The sequence below is a fragment of the Urocampus carinirostris genome, chromosome 1 (genome assembly GCF_059441175.1).
Source record: "Urocampus carinirostris isolate Australia breed hairy pipefish chromosome 1, RoL_Ucar_1.0, whole genome shotgun sequence".
Taxonomy (NCBI): domain Eukaryota; kingdom Metazoa; phylum Chordata; class Actinopteri; order Syngnathiformes; family Syngnathidae; genus Urocampus; species Urocampus carinirostris.
The window spans coordinates 36,019,274-36,040,195 of record NC_142349.1 but is presented as its reverse complement, the minus strand read 5'-3'; the positions used below and the strand labels follow the sequence as shown (position 1 = coordinate 36,040,195).

The following is a 20,922-nucleotide window of genomic DNA, read 5'->3' as shown; positions in this document are numbered from 1 at the left end:
ACGTAAAGTAGGCTACAGAAGCAGGCTGAGCGATGAAGCATAAAACTGAAAACTACGGTAAGCTATAATGTTTAAGTTGACATTCTTTTACTCTTCTGGACAGCCTGAAAAACAGAACATCTGGATCTGGCCCCAGTGCCAAACTGAGTTTGACTTCTCTGATTTAACTTGTTCATGAACAAAGACAAGTACCTTAAATAAATAATAGCCTTCATTGCTGAAATACATTCATACCGCTGTACGAATGGATTTTAATGCACGTTGTTGGGCATTCACATACAATAGACATCCGTTCCATTTTCGATTTGTTTTATTTTCACCAGCAGTTCCAAGCGCACGTGTAACGTCTTTTTTTTGGAGCTCTGTGACGTGCTGCGTGGTCACACACCTGAGGCAACATCACGCTTCCCTACAACGATCATGCATGTTTCATGATCAATCAACGTGAGCATCTGCCACACACACTCGCCCGTCCACGGGAGCCACGTGCAGACGGGCAAGCAAATAGGTCACGTAAGAGAACGCACGCGAACGCGTCGGATTACACGAAATATTTTGTTCCGGTAGCAGACGCTGCCCGGTGCTCCAACCCCCTCCAGCTTCCCCACCCCCCTTGACGGGGTTTGGGAGGCGAGAGGATGCCAGAGCCAAACAAGACAAGCACAGTGGGAGCGCGCAGACGTGCTCCGAAGAGGGAAACCTTGCACTGCCTCAAACCCACGAGGTATGAAAAGCACATCAGAAGCACGCTGGCCAGGGATCAGGACCAGCTGACAGGATGAGCTGAAACATTACGCGCGAGAGAGGCGCCAAGGCCAACCGTCTCCGCTGACCTCTGTGGAAACAATTTCCGCGCTATTACGATCGTCCGGCGGAGGTCCATGAAGAATGTGAGCACGTGTGGATCGCACCGTGTGGGCTAGATGAAGCCCTCGGCGGTGTCATGCGTCTTGCCCCGCAGCCAAGTTTGTTCCTGGTGGTCGCCGTGCTCCTAGGTTGTACTGAACTGTCCGCCGCATCCCCGCTTCTCGCATCAGGATGCCCGGACCGCTGCGTGTGCGATGAACAGCTTGTGGTTCAATGTGCAGGGCAGCAGCTGAACAGCTTCCCCGAAGATTTGCCTCTGGCCACCCGGCAGCTCATCATCTCCAACAACTTCATTGCGGAGCTTCCCCCGCTCGCGCTCAACTACCTCTCGGATCTGGTGTACCTGGACTGCAGCAACAACTCCTTGACGGAGATCTCCCAGTCCACTTTTGGGAATCTTAGGAAGTTGGCCTACCTTGACCTCTCTTTCAACATCCTCACCCGTATCGAGGACAGGACCTTCGGTCCTCTGGACAGTTTGATCATGCTGAGGATGACGGACAACACGTTTCTGTCGGAGATCCACCCGGACGCCTTTGTAGAGAACATAAATCTTCAGGTGCTGGACGTGAGCCGGAACAACTTGACGGCGCTCAACATCAGCTCCCTCATCTCACTGCCCTCCTTGCGCTCTGTGGGCCTCAGCGGCAACCCGTGGAGCTGTGAGTGCGGGAGAGAGGAGCTCTGTCTCTGGGTTCACCTGGAGGGCTTCAAGTTTCAAGGTTACTTCTTTTTCAATCACTATTATTTGTATGCGTGTATGTAAAAGATATATATATGTATATATATATATATATATATATATATATATATATATATATATATATATATATATATATATATATATATATATATATATGTATATATATATATATATATATATATATATATATATATATATATATATATATATATATATATATATATATATATATATATATATATATATATATATATATATATATATATATATACCTTTTGTTATTAATGGGCACAAAGGGCATACACTTTTATATACCCAAACATATCATGTTATTACTATGTAGTTATTATTTTATTATCGGGTTATTTATTGGAAGTTAAATAGACTCAGTCAACCACTAAAAAAAATATTTTACTAGAAAAACACACTGTCCCAGCACTGGTGAGCTAGTTTCAGTATTAGCTGTCCTGAGCAGGCACCCTGGTACATATATATATATATATATATATATATATATATATATATATATATATATATATATATATATATATATATATATATATATATATGCCCGTATAACACGCTACAGTGGGCATTTGCACGTCACACTGGGTATTTGTATATTGTATTCTTTTGGCTTTATTATTGTACTGTTCTCAGCTCAGGGATGCTGCTGGAAATATGAATTTCCCTTAGGGGATGAATAAAGTATCTATCTATCTATCTATCTATCTATCTATCTATCTATCTATCTATCTATCTATCTATCTATCTATCTATCTATCTATCTATCTATCTATCTATCTATCTATCTATCTATCTATCTATCTATCTATCTATCTATCTATCTATCTATCTATCTATCTATCTATCTATCTATCTATCTATCTATCTATCTATCTATCTATCTATCTATCTATCTATTTAAGTGAAAAAAAAAGGCATTCTTCATTAGGCCAAAGAACAATTTCAAAATGAGAGTGTATCAACGGTCATATATTTATAGTATTGGAAGGGTTATTTTGAAGTTTTCCAAGTTACTGGTGTGAAAGTCATACGGTATGCAGAAGTTGTGCCTAAGCAAGGGTGAGCAAATGGCAGCCCGCCGGCCAACACCTGCCCGTCAGGTTTTATACTTTGGCCTGCCATACGAAAATGGCAAAAATAACATGATGTTATACAGTGTGTTAAGAGGCTCCAACATGGTGCCTGAGTACACCAGGTACCTGTCTAAGAGCACCTGACCAGCCCACAGACTGGTTCTGAAAAGGACCCACCAGTCATGGGTTATATTGATTTACTAAGAAATTTGATTTCCAACTGGCATGACAAATCATTGACATAGTCAGTGTCTTTAAAAACAACACTTTAGTAATTGACTGGGCTTATTTTAACCCCACTTCTAACAATAATAACTCTGTAACAACATAGTAGTAACATAAGTTGCTATTTTGGAAATGCATTTCACACTGGTAGCCCTTTGCGCTAATCAGTAAAGAAAAAAGTAGCTCTTGGGCCCAGTATCTGTTCTTGTGCATTGCGCTCAAGGTCAACCTGCAAATAGCATGTTCTTTTTTTACCATGTATCTATTTATTAAATTTCATGCCAAAATAAAGCCTTTTCTGAGCTAGCCCCTTGTCATTGGGGTTTTCCATGCATATATTTAAATTACATCAATTCACTTTCATCCTGAGTGTTTCTTAAACTACAGTATTTAATACAATTATATTTTTACAAAAAACATATAAACTGAAATATAATGTGTATACGTAGACACCTCCTTGTATTTTGATTCATAAATGAATATGACAAAACTGACTGAGCCTACATTATGTTTTTTTCTCATGTATTGCTGAGGTATCGGATTTGAGAATCTGTATCGGCGGATTCCAAAAAATCCAATAAATCGTTTTTTTTCCCTCCTGGGCCAGCCAAATTTACCAACCCAATCGATCCCGTGACTCAAAGAATTTGCCCACCCTTGTGCTAAGGGCCTACAAAAATTGGAGAGGGAAAAAAATAGATAAAAAGAATCTTGTGCTTTGTAAAAACAAGAAGTCTTAATATGTATTGATGACCTCAAAAGTCTGCGATTGGCTGGCAACCAGTTCAGGGTGTCCCCTGCCCACTGCCCGATGATTGCTGGGATGGGCTCCAGCACCCCCGCGACCCTACTGAGGATAAGCGGTACAGCTAATGAGATGAGATGAGATGAGACCTCAAAAGTTAAAGCTTCAACTCTAAGTCCAGGCAGCTTTAATAATATTGCTAAAAAGCAGAAATAATAATAATAATAATTATAGCTCTGAAGCTTCAACTCTGACAGGATTAGGACCTAAAGCGGTGCACACCAAGTGAGGTGTGATCATTTACCCTTCTCATGTACTGTAACTGAATATGGTGACTTGAGTGTTTGAAATACACTCACACAAATGTCACCTGAAGCCAACCATCAATGCAAGATGCTGTTTCGATTTGCACTGTTGATTATGATTCTAAATGCTTGACACTCATGGTATTGTGTCATTTTGCATTAGAGGCATATACTTGTTATCCTAAAAGAGTTTTTTTAATTCCATGCCTTTGTGTGTTTTAATCGCGTAACCAAGAGTTGTATTGTTGAGATATGCCGTGGCTACTCATTGCAGAATCTCACCTCTCTACATTTAAATTGCTCTTAATTATAATGAATGATGTGTTTCCGGTGTGAGAGACTTCAAATGCTGCCACCAATTCCATAACTCTTCCATGAAATCCGACCTCGCGATCCAACTGCCCTAATTTGGACCTGTGTTAGGCTTTCAGCACATGTCACTCATGCCTCCAAAAAAACGACCAGAATTCCGAAGGTCACCGATTTCATTCTTTCAGGATCGGGGCCCCCATCCAGCTGCCAGTCATACACATCTCTGATCTATTAAACTTCAGCTTGGGGGCAGTGTGAAAGGTCACACACAGTGATTCAAATTTAAATTCAAAGTGTTTATTGTCATATGCACTCTAAAGAATCACGATTCCCTACACAATTAAATTCTTACATTGTCGTCCACACAGTTGTCAGCGTAATAGAACTAAGAAACTATTTACATGTATACCAAAAAGAATTTATTACAAATATATAAAAGATAAAAATATAAGATTAACCCAAGATGAGTTAAGGCAATAAGATAAAAATAAGATTAAACACAGGCTAAAGTGACAGCAGTGCAGGCCAAGTATGGTCCAGTTTAAAGTGTGTTTTGTTCGATTCTGCACCTCAACTGATTTGTTTAGCAAATCCAAACGTCTCCACTGCACACAGCCTCTGCAAACTGTTGCGGACGATGGAACTGGAGCATATTGACATTCTATGACATGAGATGCACAGCAAGACAGCCCATCACGTGATTCTTGCAATTGTGCTCATTAGTTTATATATATGCAGGCTGCATTGCAAAGAATCACTGTTGCATTATTGAATTGATGTGTGTTCAGGTCAGATGATTCGGGCTAAATGTGATTAGCTTACATCTGAGAATGACGCTTGATTTTTTTTGTACAGTAATCCCACGTTATTTGCAGCGGTTACGTGCCGAAAAGAACCGCAATAGTCAAAACCCACGAAGCAGACACATTTATCTGTCGAATACTCTATTACAGACATGGGACCAAGTCACACATGTGCAAGTCTCAAGTAAGTCTCAAGTCTTCACCTTCAAGTCCCAAGTAAGTCCCAAGTATTTTTTTCTTGGGCAAGTCAAGTCACAAGTCAAGTCCCGAGTCTTAGATTGCCAAGTCCAAGTCAAGTCACAAGTCATAAAAACAGCGACTCGAGTCGACTCGAGTCCAAGTCACTAAGTCTCAAGTCCCCATGTCTGCTCTATTATACAGTGAAACCAAAGAACAAACTCTGTTTTCATGCTCAAACATATGTCCAAAGGTGGGGTGCGTAGTTTGAGGTGTCCTTAAAAGGTTTCAGATGGAATATTTTCACTATTAACTATGTTATTACAAGACACGTTTGAGTTCAAAAAGCCTTTTTTTTTTTTTTTCGCAGGGCCTATCTGCTTTTATCTTACTTTTATCTTCGGAGTGGAGCGCATTAAGCTAGAGTAAAGGGAAGGGGGGGATGTGGGGACGAGTGTGATTTCTTGCGCATGGTTGTTTTCTTCTATTCCAGGATGAAAGCGAGAAAAAGACAAATACAGTCCAAATGACAACCCAAACCCCCAAACAGATGAAAAAGAAAGAGTTTATGTGAGAGCATTTTAGAATTTCACCTACTTGCACGTGCAACAAAATGAGCTGCAATGAGGATTTTGGCTAGAAGATGGCGTGATCAAGTGGAATGTTTTGAAGTCACAGAAACCACCTTCAACAAAAAAAGTACTGTACTTTATTAACTTTTTTTCTTTCTTTTTCATAGATAAATTCTGGTCTGTCAAACTAAAATGTTAAAGATTGTTTGATTGCACCAATACTGTTGAAAATGATTTCAGGACACAATCCTTACTTCAGATGTTATTTTGTCGCCGTCATGTGGACGTTATTGGGAAAACAACAATGTGGCATCAAAATGCTTTTACCTTTGCTTATAGCATGTGGAAAAGTCCAGATTTGGCGGCGATAGAAAGCATTTTCCTCTGCTTTTTTGTTGGTCCAGAGCATTTTGTTGACATCATGGCTTTTAGAAAAACTCTAAATTGAAAAGGGTTTGCACATTTGTAATGTAGGTTTGTCGAGCTGTTTTCCGTAAGTGTAAAACTGAGACTGCAATTTCATTGGCACGTAGGCAGACACAGGCAAAAAGAGACAGGTCGACTGTCCAGCCAATCAGAATACAGAACACAACGCCTGATGTAAATCAGTGAAATCTTTAAACCACGGAAAGTCAATCGCGATATAATAAGGGATTACTGTATTACCATTTAATTGATAAGGACTGAAAGAAAAAAAACTTTATTGGTTTTTTTTTCCTAAACGGAAATCGTGTATTATTTAGCTCCTCCTCGTGTTAAAAAACTTGACTGATTAAGAAAAAACAATATTAATTTGAATAGTTTGCAAAAAAACCATAAACTATAATATAAACATGCATTATTTCAAAAATACTTATATTTTATTTTAAATAACATAAGGCTGACCTAGAGGAGGCTGACATGATCTCGCACCTATGGGTAGCCCCAAAACCAACCCCCCAAACTTGTGGGTGAAAAAATGAGAAGAAAAATCGCACGGTTTGTTCACCTTGAGTTTCTGTAGCTTGTTTTCTTCCTTGTGCTTTGTGGCACTCATATTAGGTTGCACTACACAACACAGCAAAACCGAGTGATCAAGTATTACACAATGCCCTTTTAAATTCATCTCGCTCCTTAATTCTTTACGTACGCAAAACATTAATTTGTACTAAAAATAAACCAATAGTACATGCATATTTCTTGTTTATGGTGTTAGACTATGCTCAAATTAAGGAAAATGAACCACCAATGAATAAACATTCAATACCATTTTTTTAGATCTAAATCCTGAAACCAATACCAGTCGAACCTTCAATTAAGAACGATGATGTTTATCAAAAAAAACTCCACTGAATATATTTTAATTCAATAAATTATTTCCCATTTTTTACATTATTTTTAGAAACAATCTGTCCATGTTACATGTCGAAGTGTCCTTGGGTAAGACACTGAACCCCTAATACCCCCAATAAGCAGGTTAGCGCCTTACATGACTGCACGGCCGCTATTGGGAAATGTGAAGCACACTGTAAAGCGCTTTGGGAAGTCATTGACCTGAAAACCGCTTTGTAAATGCAGATCATTTCATTTCATTCCATCCATCCATCCATCCTTCCATCCATCTATCCATCCATCCAACCTAAATGGGCAGGATACACCCAGATTACTAGTACAGTACTAATCACATTCTAAATAGCTTTTTTCCAGATATGGGTGCTTTTCTTTCCTGATCGTGAAACTGCCACAAGATACACTGGTGATACCAGTCTTCCTTACTATGGCGAATGCCATCCTTATTTCAAGGTACCATACTCGTGATAGTCGTTGATACCAGTAACGACTGCCCTTAATTGGTCGTTCTACAAGCAGGAACTATTGATTACAAATGAGATGACCATTGTATTGTCATTTATTTTCTGCACATTTTGGCAATTTTGGGGATTAAAAATATCTAATGAAAATTAAAAAATACAAATTTATTGTTAGGGGTGGGCGAGAATTGTATCTACTAGTTGCATCGTGGTTTTTGTATTGATTGTCATGTCTTTCTAGAGAAAAGCGGTATCGCAAAAGTTAGGGATGGGCAAGTCCCAGTACATCGGTATTGATTGCTGATACAAGCTCAGTGTAAGGGAGACAACCACTAGTATTAGGAACTACAAATGCAGAGATATTTATTTTATGTAATTTTAAGGGAAAATCAGCCATTATGGGTCAACAATTTACAGCATGTTTTTAAAATTGATATGTCTCTAATTTTGGGTGAGTGGTATGCACTTGTGGTACAATTGGTATCGATGAGCGCTGATAACATCTATACCTTTTATGGATGTGCGCCATTAGAGAATTACCTGCGTTGAGAAGGCAAAGCCTTTTTTGGGTGCAATTTCCCTTTTTAGCAGGGTCATTGACACATGCAGATGAAAAGCCCAAATTTTAAGATTGAGTCCAGATGAAGACAAAAAAAATGCTGAGTCAGCAAAACCAAAAGTGCTGAGTCTGGGTTTATTTGTTGTTGTTTTTTTCTGCATTTTAACTCTAGTGACCTACCCGATTGCTTGTGAAAGTTTGGGATCGTGGCCAAACACGTTCTAGCCCGGGAGAGTAAAATGTATTTCTAGAAAGCAAAACCAAAAATTCCAAATCAGCATTTTTGTCTGTTTTCCCATCTGAGGTAACCTTCCCGATTGTCTGTAAAAGATGACGTTGATATTCAATGCTGCTCTGGCCTAGGAGAGTGGAAGGTCTTTCTGGGGAAAAAATGCTGAGTCAACAAAACAAAAGGGCTGAGTCAGGTTTTTCTGGCATTTATCACATCTAGGGTAGCTTACCTGACTGCCTATGAAAGATGGTGGTCATATCTAAACTCCTTACCCTTGTCTTGGGTGGACAGACACAAAAACAAATGAACGAACATACATTATCACCACCATCCTATTGCTGGCGTGTGATTAAAAGAAACAAAAAAAAACACACTAATATGTAGTATTTGCCATACTACATACATGTCAATAGCAACCCACTGTAAGTGAAAGGAAGTCTGCATTAAACATGTCTTTATTCAGTTGCAAGGTGAAAGAGGAAACTACATATCTTCCTGGTCGAGAAAACACTTCTTGAGGAAGGCGTCTAGAACATATCCTTTTACAGTGCAAATTTGGTTGTAAAATGAAACCGATCTCCTTACCACAAAATCAATTGATTTAGTCATCCTTCGGATTTAGGTGTTATTTGGATTCTGAGCTACTGTGCATGAGTGACTGTGTGAAAGGGCAGCCGCTATTTATAGCGAGCAAGGAAGCCAGTCATAATTCTAACAGCGGGGTTATAATGCAGCCGTCTCGCTCTCGCTAAAGAGGCGTCCCCAACTCGTATCTCGCCCACAGATGAATGCACACACTCGGCTCACACCCGCCCACGTCGGAACCCCGCAGCTTAAAGGAGTCCTGGAAGAGCTGCCCTATTTTCGTGCCGCTCGCTGCCTTTTGTCTAACTTGATATGGAGTCGAGTCTTTGGCGGTGACAGCTGCCAGCAAGGGAGGAGAAGGAAGGGGAGGTGACGTGCTCTCATGATGACTATTTTGTCTCCGGTACCAAGCTTTGGGAAGACTACATTTTGTGCAGGGCATCTGAGTTTCGGGGGTGGAGCTTTAGTGTTCCAGCCTCATATACGGTTCCTGGGTTGTCTTCTCAGCTTAGGAGACTCATCAATGACAGTCCAAAAAAGAGGGGAAGCTCGGGGAAGGAACCAACACATTCTCCTCTGTGTCGTCCTCCTTGGGCAGATTAGCAGCACGCTCAGCTGTTATGTAAGGGGGGGCATCTCGAAATAGAGCATAGCAAAGATGGGGGAAGCAGAAAGGGAAAGCCCTTGTGTTTTGATGTCATGTTTTTGTATTGTTTTATCGAGGGAGTGATGCTATTAAACCTCAAGGTTATGTTTTTTTACTATTTAGACATTTGTAAAAATATTAAAGAAGAGCTATCCTCTGACTTTAAAATCTTGCCATTAAATGAAAATTTCTTACCTTTGACCTTTTTTAATGAAACAATGATTTTGCACAACACTCACCAATGAGGAGGACACCTTGTTCATGAAATGATATGCATCTCCCAGGCAAAGGGAGAATGTGGTGGAATTTAAAGCTTTCAATGTATGCCAAGTCCTAGATTTTCAAAATGAAAGCAGACACACGTTCCTTTACACCAGGGGTGTCAAACTGGTTTTAGCTGGGGGCCACAAATGCTATCAAAAAATCTCACGGGGGCCGGACTAGTAAGTTTAAGAGAAAGAGAAAGGAAGAAAAAGAGAGAGAAAGAGATGGAGGGAAAGAGACAGATAGGGAGAACAAGGGAGACAGAGTAACAGTGAGAGAAAAAGAGAGAGCAAGATAGAGATATGAATGGATAAGAAGGGGGAAATGAATATAGAGAGAAAAAGAAAGTGAAAAAAGAGAAAGATAAAAAGAATAAGAGAAGTGAAACGACGGAAAGAAAGAGTCAACAGGAGAAAAAGAGACAAAGTGGGGTGAGAGAGAGAGAGAGGTCAAAAAGGGGAAAGAAAGAGGGCGAGAAAGAAATAGAAAAATAGAAAAAAAGAGGATTTAAGTGTAAATTAGAGAGAGAAAATAGAAAGAGAGCAAGACAGAGAAAAATAAAGAGTTAGAGGGTGAGAGACAAATAGAGAAAAGAGAAGAAGAGAGAGAAAGAGAGAGTGAACAGGAGAAAGAAAAAAAGGGAGGAATAAATAAAAAAGAAGCGAGTCAGAGAGAAATGGAGAAATACTACCTCAATTGTTTTGCAAGTGTTAACTGGCTTTGGTGACATCCGGTGGAAATATTTAAAACTACAGCTCATTTTCCTCTTGCGCTTCTCTCACTGTTGTCTTGCGGGCCAGATTTAAACCATTGGTGGGCCAGATCTGGCCCGCGGGCCGCCTGTTTGACACCTGTGCTTTACACAGTCTGGCTCTTTCAGGGAATCCAGAGGTGCAGGTCAGATAGGAGAAATGGTCTCTCTAACGTGGTGTCCAAGGTTTGCTCTCCGTACCATCAAAGCAACTAAGATGCAACTAAGTTCAATAACACCATTTTTTGGGGACCATGCATATCAAACATACGGCACGCAGGCTGGATCAAGCCCGTCGGATGATTTCATCTGGCCCGCTGTAAATTTCTGAGTACCACTATGTCTAAAAAAAGCAAGTCTCTGGCTCACTGCTATTAAAAGTTATGATTTATTAAATAAATACAAACCAAATACACCTTCCCGCCACTACAGGGCAGTAAAGTTATAAAACAGCTGACGACAAGTTCCACGTTAAGACAATATTGTGCCGTATTTTCTCAGCTTTTATTTTTTACAACATATTAACATTTTTTTTATATTATATACGTTAATTGATGATGTTGACTACGTTTTGTATAAGTTCAACAAATGCAACATCTATTTAAGCCCTCTTATGTGACCCCTTTTCAAGGTGTCTTATTATCCCCATGCAGAGTTTTTTTAGTTGTTTCCTTTCCATTTTGGTTTCAAATCAGGGGATGGTGCCATTGTGGCCTGTGCAGTTCTTTGAGACATTTTGTGATTAAGGGTTGTACAAATGGATTTTACTTGACCTGACTTGACCATACTTGGCCCAGCAAAGTAGTTTGATCTCATGTATTGCCTGTTCGTTGCTAAAACTATTTTTTATTCATTTTAAAGCAGTATGACGTTTGGGGCAATCTGTGTATGAATTGTTATGACAACATCCATTGCAGCCTGGTCGTCCTGGAAGGGGGATTACCTCAAGGTTTCTTCATTTTCCTCATGTTAAGGTTTTTGAGTTTTCCTTGCCCTCATGTAGGTTTTAGATCAGGGGATGGTGTAATAATAGTTTGTGGTTTGTAATTATCTGTGGTCTGTGCAGCCCTTTGAACATAATTTAAAGATCCAGCCCCAGAGGCAAACTTGCCTGTTTTAGACTGATACTGATATAATACTTAACTTTCAAGAAACCATCAATCCTGATATCAGTTGTAGATAACAACAGTGCCAAAGATTCTAGTCACTGTCCAAAAAACGCTTTGCTTTTTTCTTTCGACTTTCAACATAATATTTTCCTTAATGGGACAGTGTGTACCATTTGGCCAATGGATTTTGCTGTTAAATATAATCCAACCAAAAAACAGTGCTAATAAGCAAAAGTAAGAATACAAACTACGGAGAGTCAAAGTGACCAAACTGCACAATTTTATTTCTCATGTTTTAGCCAAGTCTTTTGCAACCTATTGGGGTTGTTTGTCCCGGGTACCTGTAGCAGCAAGATGACAGATAAATATATCAGTTCCTACAAAGGTGAGGCTCATCTTATGTAAAATAAATACACATTTAAAGATTTGCAATTTTTTTTTTAAATAATATTTTATATAATAGTTAGTGTACTTTAGCTTTTTATTTAAATCAATATTGTTTTTTTAATGAATCAAGTTTTTCTTACCACTAAGAGGCGCCAAATAAGACACACAATCCCTTTCAAAATGTTTTTTTTTAATTAATGACAACTCATAATTCCTAAATCTTCGGGTTCCCAATGGTAAATGGCCACTAGAGAACCCCAGATACTAATATCAGCGAAAGTAAAAATCTCTTTAAAAAGGCTGGTAATCACCACCAATACCTGGAATCAACACTCACCCATCCCTGGTAAATAGATACCTGAATCACTTCACTTTGATTTCTTCTAAATGCAATTGAGAGTCAAGAAACACATTCAGATTCCTGTATCCATATTCCTGTTTTTTCTTCCGGTCATGACTCAAAGGTCAGTCACTTCACGGATCCATCTGCCAATATACAAAACCAACTTTCTATATTTTGTGAAAGAGACAAAAGTATATTTAGTACAGGATGTCTTGGGATTCACGTATAATCAGTTTAATAGAAATGATATTTGAGTATTTTTTTCCAATTTCACACTGACTTCGACAAAATAAAACTGCATTGGAGATTTCGCTTTTAGAGCACTGTTGAACATAACATGTTAAAATTCACTGGCAGGCCTTTGAAAGATGTATTACAGTATGATGAGAATCAATGGTTTGCCCCCCTCCCTCTCTGTATTTTATGCTATCTTTCCATAGCTCAGTTTTCCCTTCACTTTTTGGTTTTGTGCATGTGCAAAGACAAGCCCCTGCTAAGAAAAGGGATTTGAATAATGAAGCCTTTGCTCTGTAATTTAAAGCTGCATGAAGATAGTGTTACGCTTTAGCTCGCGGTTCCGTATAAAGAAGAAGGCCCCTTTGCTCAGCACGTGTAGCACATGATAGCTGGAGCTCAGTGAGTATGTTCTTTGCAAAACATTACGTAACCCCTTTAAATTATTTATCAAGCTCGTTGGTTGAACTTGAAGGCCTTTGGGATAGATACTTTTTATGGTTTTGAGAACAAAACATCCCTACCTAAATAAAATGTATTTCCTCGGACATCTTCAAAGCTGGTTTGAAAACAAGCCTCAATCAAACTGCACTCACATCCATAATCAAGTCAAGTCACTTTTATTTGTACAGCACTTAATCACAAGATGTCTCAAAGGATTACAATTACACCATCGCCTGATCTTAAACTAAGATGCGGGCAAGGAAAAACTCAAAACCTCAGAATGAGGAAAATGAAGAAACCTTGAGAAGGGGCCTCACAAGTGGTAATCCTCTTCCTGGATGACCAGGGTGCAATAGATTTAGCATTGAGTAACAGTACACAAAACATATTGAACATCAATAGGTAATATGTTGACATTTTTCCAGAAAGTTTATGACAGCAACGACGCATCAAGCCGGTAAAATAGTCCAAAAAGTCCATAATGATGCTGTGTTGCGAAATTCTGCTGTCGCACTTACCCATTCTCAAACACACTCACACACCCCGTCATGATGACCTGTGTAAGCTAATAAGATACAATCCAAAAGTTGTTGCCAATTAACATGTTTTACCAAGTCAAACACTTTTCATGTAACAATATATTTAGAATAAAATAATATTTATTGTCCTTGAGAATAACGTAGTGAAGATTGTTTGCAACAAGATGAACAATGACACTCCAGGATAAACGAGAGAAACAGTCACGAATCAGGCAGACGAGGACCACAATTGCGTCACGTTAAGAAAGTTTATTTAGGGATGGGGCAACGGGAGCGAATGTCCCTGTCTGTGTGAGTGTGTGTGTGTGTGTGTGTTCCCCAGTGGCTGAGTGGCGTTGGGGGAAGTAGGAAGAGATGGGTTTGGGCTCACTCACCACGAGTCTGGAAGACCGGGGCAGAAAAGAAGGCAGAAGGGTCAAACAAATCCAGGTTCAGAGTCCAGAGCGCCAACAAACAGGTTCCGGGTGTAGGCTTTGCAGACGATCTGACAAAGGTAGGCTGTAAGGCAGGGCTTTAAGAGCTTGATTGGCAGGGAATTTCAAACAGCTGGTTGTAAACGAGAACTGACAGGTGAAACAGATCAGGGTGCAGTGACAGGGCGGGGAGATGATTGGTGCTGGTTACTGGTAGAGAGAGAGAGCTCATGACAGAAACGTCATAAAAACTGGAATAATTTAGATTATTGTAGTAATTTCAGTTACATGTTGCTCTAATTCAGCAGTTCCAGATCTCTGGTGTAAGCAGAACTTAACATTATCTCAGAAACTGACCTACAGTATATTTTTAACCGAAACCTTAATGTTATTGTTGTAAAACTGCATGAATTGACCCATGCATTCTCTCGATATCACAATTTTACCACTAACTTCATTGTTATCAACAGTTCATAATTACCTTTAAAACATTTAAGTGAAAAAACAACCCAATAGGGGGTCAAAAACGCGAGGACCCACTACTTGGGAATATTTAAACTAACATTTTGAGTTATTCCCTACAAATTAACTCCATTGTTGTAAGTTCTAGGGCAATTCTAGAGTTGGTTCAGAAAGAGAAGTAACTTATGTCAAACATGAAATGATCCTTTGCTCGGGTTGGTGAATGAATGAATGATTGAATGAATGAATGAATGAATGAATGAATATTTGAATGAATGAATGAATGAATGAATAAATGAATGAATAAATAAATAAATTATTAAAGTTTTTTAGGCACAGCACAAAAATCAACATCAATCACTAATTAAATAAAGGAAACAACAAATTATTTGCACAAAAACAGTCAAACAATAGAAAATAATAATACATAAACATGGGTGTACGTTGAAGCTGAATCTTTTCATTGCCTATAGAATGTTTTTCTTTGCTGAGAAGACATATTCAAAACCAAAATAAGAAAAGAAATAATATATGAGATGTAGATATTTTTTAACTTGAAGACAAAGGTGGAGACAAAGCTCAGTGTGTTCCGTGCAGCGATGTGCTAGCATATGAAAGAAAGAAGTCGGCGTTCCATGTTTTTGCTTGTAAAGTCTGTTATGAAGGGCTGAAGCTACCGAAATGAAGCATTTTGTTTGATTGCTCAGACTGCTCATCTGGAAAAAAGACCCTTTTGATTCTGTGGTACAGTTGCAACCAGCAGGGTTGGGTAGGGTTACTCTAACTCGATTACTTTCAATTACTTTTGGATTACTCCAATACCAAATATGCTAATAAAAGACAAAAGAAACTAAATATGAATAAATTTACTAAATATTCTGCAGGCTTGGGGAGTAACGGAACACATGGAACGGCAAAAATGATGTTGGCAAGCTGTTTGGATTTATTTTCATTTTGTTTCTGTCACATTTTATGTTAGTTTTGCTTGAGATCAAAGAGATCAAAGCCAGGAGAGAAAGCTTACCACGTGTTGTGAGTCATAATTGTATTCATATTTAGTTTCTTTTGTCTTTTATTATTATATTTGGTATCGGAGTAATCCGAAAGTAATTGAAAGTAATCAAGTTAAAGTAACCCTCCCCAACCCTGACAACCAGCACAGGCTCATTTAAATATTAAGACGATCTGTATTTGTATTTCCATTTGGTTGACAATATGAAAGGCTTTTTCATTCTACATTTTATTGTAACTGGTCTTGTTTTATTTTTTACCCACAATTACGGGTTGCGCACGAGTGGCTTTTCTGCCCAAAGGCTCAAAAATCTATGACTACTTGGTGTTACTACGAGAAAACTCATAACATGCAAACTCCACAAAGGAAGGCTCAAATGAGGAATCAAACCATTTTGGATTCTATAAAAATGCAGCAAATTGAGCATTAAAGGGAATAGTATTGCTTAAATTTGTTTTATTAAAAAACAGTATGTTCTACTATCACTGGTTCAAATTACACAACCCTTTGATTCAATACATTTGAAAAGTGGAACTGTCATCGTGATTTGGGTCGAGGTTTGAAATTTGGGGTTGGTTCGTGTGTCCTAAAGTCAGACCAAAAGAGAACCACTCTTCTAGATGTTGCACATAACACCTTTGGGCCCTAAAAGGACCCATATCGTTGTCACAATATGTTAACCCATTTTGTAACAATGACAATAAAGGTATATTCTATTCTATTCTATGCCAGATGTTTTACCTGCCTTTACATTCTGTTGACCTATCAAAATATTGCAAACATGTTAGCCACCCTATTAGGTGCATCTTATGAATTACATATCCCCTGCAATTCTGCTGTCTTGTACTGACTTACCGTATATTTTACAGATGAGGGCCAAACATTGTGCCATTCTCCAGACGACCTCCAGGGCCGTCGTCTCGGCGAGGCCGGTGTGGAACTGCGGACGTTGTGCCATCACACATTAGGTTCCTGGGACTATCTTTTCTTTGTCATCATTGGCTTTGTCATCTTCGCCGCGGGCACTGTCCTGGCTTGGTTTATGGGGGTCATCATGGTGCTTTATGAGCGCTACATCAAGAAAATTGACGAGCAGTTAGAACTCGACGAGGAAGACGAAGGCGCTGCGGAGTCATGTCGGACCGAACGGGCTAGAGGTGCCCATGAAGACGCTTTGTTAAAACACACTGCTTAGGAGGGCAGCTTCAAATTAGACGGTTTGGATTCTCACAGTGCCTCCTGTCTGCTTCCAGGACCTCCTGGATGTCTTCTTCCAGGAACTCTTATCAGAGGGGAACTGGCTTGAAACAGACGATGGAGACTATGTATGAAAACACTTTTTGTTTGGTTCCATCGAGTCAAGTAGGGAGTGAGACAGCAATTTGTTTCTTTTCTATTATGGATAAGCATAAATGAGTGTTTAATCAACTGTTTACGAGTGTAGCTCAACAGGTAATCTCTTAAAACTGATGGATCAAAAATAACCAGATTGGGTAAAATAGCAAACGTAGCACCAGGTTAACTGTCATGTTGGCTCAAGATTTTAAACATATGGGGTGCAAATGGTTCCTGGAAAGTCACTCATTTACTTCCATGATATCTACATTACTCAACAAATATTTTTGCTTTGGCAGATAATTTTGCAAATTCATTTTTTAGCCGGAACAAACTGAAGGGAATATCTCACAAAAAATTAAAAGACATGCATAAAAGAATCCATCTTTTGATTTTTTTTTTTTGGTAAATAGAGAACATTAGATTATTTTAAATTAAATATGCACTAGTTGCCAACTTTGTTATTTCAAGTATGGTTACGCAATAACGTTTTTTTTATACCTCTACCTATACTCATGAGTGTTCATCAATACCAATCCCAAACAGATAATCATAACATTAATACGCCTCCCTCCCCCTATGACTTATACATCTGAAGACATGCCCAAAAAATCTCAATGTAATCTTTTGCTTAAAATTGCTTGAAATTGACCTCACAATATGATTTGTGATTCCAGACTAAAAAATGACTAATAAAGGGCTTCTCATATTGCGATTTTTTTTGTGATTACCGATACCTTAAAATAAGGTTGGTAACTGTATTAGTACTCACTTAAATATCATTGAGAATGAATATTCTTTATATTTTACTATATTTTACCAGTAGCAACTAGATATTTTTGTATAGCAGCAAAACAGTATGACTGCTTAGATATGTATCATTAAAGTTTAACTATAAAGAAATAAGAATATAAAATAAATGGAAGAAATAATACTAAAATCTATGGATAGATGTGCTCTGACACAGATACCGGTGCTGATACTAGCTTTGTTTTTATTATTTCAAAGGTAAAACAAGTTAAAATAAGCTTTTAACATTTTACTAGAAGAATAAGAATACTTGAAATCAGACAAATTATTTGTAAAAGGAAAGGGGCAAGATAGATGTACATACCTTTAGCCCTTCAGCCTACCCTAATCAAGTCTTCAACCCAATCTGTTGATTAACAAATTACAATTGACTAATTCTGTTCCCAATAGACATTTATTGAGTGTGTGATAAATCATGATTTGATTGTTTGATGGATGGTCCAAGTAAAGAAGTGTCTATACTACCAAAGGGCTAAATTTGGGACTCCTGATTATGTTGTCAAACGGTTTCAAGGTCACAGCTCAATTGAGAAACTTTGAAAAAAACAAGTATCAACGGTACAGGTTAAGGATATATTTTTGACGTGTCAGTAAAGATTGAGAAGGAGATGATCAAATATGAGCTATGATTCGTAATCTTGGGTTAAGTCACTCATGTTTAAAAAAACATTAATTGTTATGTAAGAAGTTTTGGGAAAAGCAAATACAAGCGCTCGTGAGCAGTTATTTTTTTTGACACAATCATGATCATTGCCATTGATTTTTTTATCATAACAATAATTAAAAACGTTTGATGGTTGAGCTTATTAACCGGTTGTGGGAGTATGTTTTCTATTACTATGCGGCTTCATATGCTTAGCCGTTTTTCTGGCATCAACGTTCTTGTTTACAGTGACAAACCAATCAAATCAAAAAGGGTCCAACATTTGAAACATAATCACAGTTAGACAAACTCCAATTCAAGGACTACAGTCATCTTTGTAAGTGTTTTTGAGAGTTGACGAACCTGTGCTGATGTAAGTGCACAGATTGCACAAACAAAATTGCGTGCTGATCATGGAGTTGAGATACATCATCTTGCATGAGTACACTAATGATGCACCAACAAGCCATACAAGGTGAGGGCAACGTTTGCCATGTTTTCTGTCTTCACTCAATTGGTAAATAATAGTTTCCCTTTAAAGATGAGGTGCGTTGTTTGAGTTGTACTCAAAAAGTTGACTATTTTTCTATTAAGTATGTGTTAACTATACCCAACTGAGTTCAAAGAGCCTTTATATTTTTTTCCACTGCGCCTATCTGCTTTTGTCTTACTTTTGGTACCAATATTTTGGGACTCGCAATACATAAGGAACCATGAAAGGGGGAGGAGTGGTGGAGAGTTACCTCATGCTTGTTCATGTTCTTTGTTTTTTTGTTAGTGTAGCCTGAAAATGGTGAAAGTAAGAAAATACGCCAATTGAAAACCCCCAAAAATTAAAGAAGAGTTTATTCGTACTTGAGGATTGATCATGACTTCAAGCCAGGAGATGGTGGCAGAGTGCAGCAAAATTTCAAGTTGCGGTGACCACCTTTAAATGTGATTGTGCACCAAAAAGGTGTAAAGAGTAAAAAAAATACAATTTTATATGGAAAAGGGACTCCACAAATGGTTTGTTTTTGATTAGCCGTAAGCCATGTGTTTTACATATCCTAGAGCGTACATTTTTAATATTTTAACCCTAACAAATATTTTTGTTACTTGTAAGTACTTGTTAAAGAATCAAGACCCTGATTAAGGTTTAGAAGGCAAAGCGTTATTTTACATTCCCTATCTTAATCTTGCAAAGACAGGACATCCTGGAACACATAATTGATTATAACACTATAAAAAAAAATCCGAAAGTCCTCATTGATATAATATTCACTTGAAAAGTTTAGAAAATTCACATTTTAGGAATACAAAAGTATCAAGTTAAATCAGAGCTTTTATTAAATACATTTTGCATTAGCATTTTGAGGAATAATACTTCGAATTTTTGCATACGATTTACAATATTAAAATACATTTTGACATTTAAGTTTCTTTGGGAGCATTTAAAATAATGTAATCCATCCATCTATCCTTCCATTATCTGCACCGCTTATATTCAATAGGGTGCGTTGGAGCGCTGAAGCCCATCCGTCCTTCAATTGAAATTTCCATTCCCTAGGTCCATTAAATCAACACCACAATGAAATGAAGATAAGGGCGAAACTCGGCGAGTTGGCACTTAAACATGTCATGCACTCAAGCATTTGTATTACAACCCTTGGCCTATGTACTGTGTGGTTGGCATGGCGCTGTGGGAAAATTTTCGTCCAGGAGTAGGGCTATCCTTGTACATCCATCCATTATCTGCACTGCTTATCCTCAGTAGGGTCGCAGGGGTGCTGGAGCCCATCCAAGCCAACTTCGGGCATTGGGTAGGGCAGAGACAGACACCTCACTCGCTTATTCACACCTAGAGATAATTTGGACCGTCCAATTAACCAGACATGCATGTTTTTTGGAACGTGGGAGGAAACCTGAGTGCCCGGAGGAAACCCACGCAAGCACGGGGAGAACATGCAAACTCTGCACAAGAAGGCTGGTAGCTGGATTTGAACCCATGACCTCCGAACTGTGCCGTGCACATACTGTCCGACAGTGGAGTAGCACAATAAATAAATTGGAGGAAAGACAGTCACTAGATATGTACACAAAGTGAGTGAAGTATTAGGACTGCAATTCTTGAGCTTCAGTTTATCTTACAAATCCTTGAAATCAGAAAAAAAGACCATAAGGTGACACCATTATGTATGAAATTGAACCTAAGAGAACAATAGACAGGTTCAAAGAACATGCTCCTCAGTACTTACTCATGATTAATTGGCACTGTTGGAAATGGGCTTGCTCTTTATTAAGCCATTTAAAAAGTATTTGAAGATATGAGAGGCGATTATGTTGCAGCAACGTTCTCCAGTTTTAGCTCCCTGGTGTAAGACGAACTGGCACTCACTGAAAGACAATCCCAGCATTTAGAATTAGAATTCAATGACACTTTATAATAAAGTCTCTGTTATTACAATATTCAGATGCTACACTGAACGTTTCTTTATCTTTCTTCAGAATGAAGAGGTGTAGAATGCAAAACCAACAAACTCTGATATGCTCTTTTGTCCCATTCCACGTTTCTG

At 38.5% G+C, this 20,922-nt stretch overlaps 1 protein-coding gene across 1 annotated transcript; it reads left to right on the top strand.

Moving 5' to 3' along the window:
* The first annotated feature begins 575 nt into the window (after positions 1-575).
* On the top strand, positions 576-18,520 carry LOC148374498 (leucine-rich repeat-containing protein 52-like). Its single transcript, XM_088337063.1, has 2 exons — positions 576-1,589; positions 16,449-18,520. The coding sequence occupies exons 1-2, from the start codon at positions 944-946 to the stop codon at positions 16,772-16,774; spliced, it is 972 nt and encodes a 323-aa protein (XP_088193189.1). The 5' UTR covers positions 576-943; the 3' UTR covers positions 16,775-18,520.
* Positions 18,521-20,922: the final 2,402 nt, after the last annotated feature.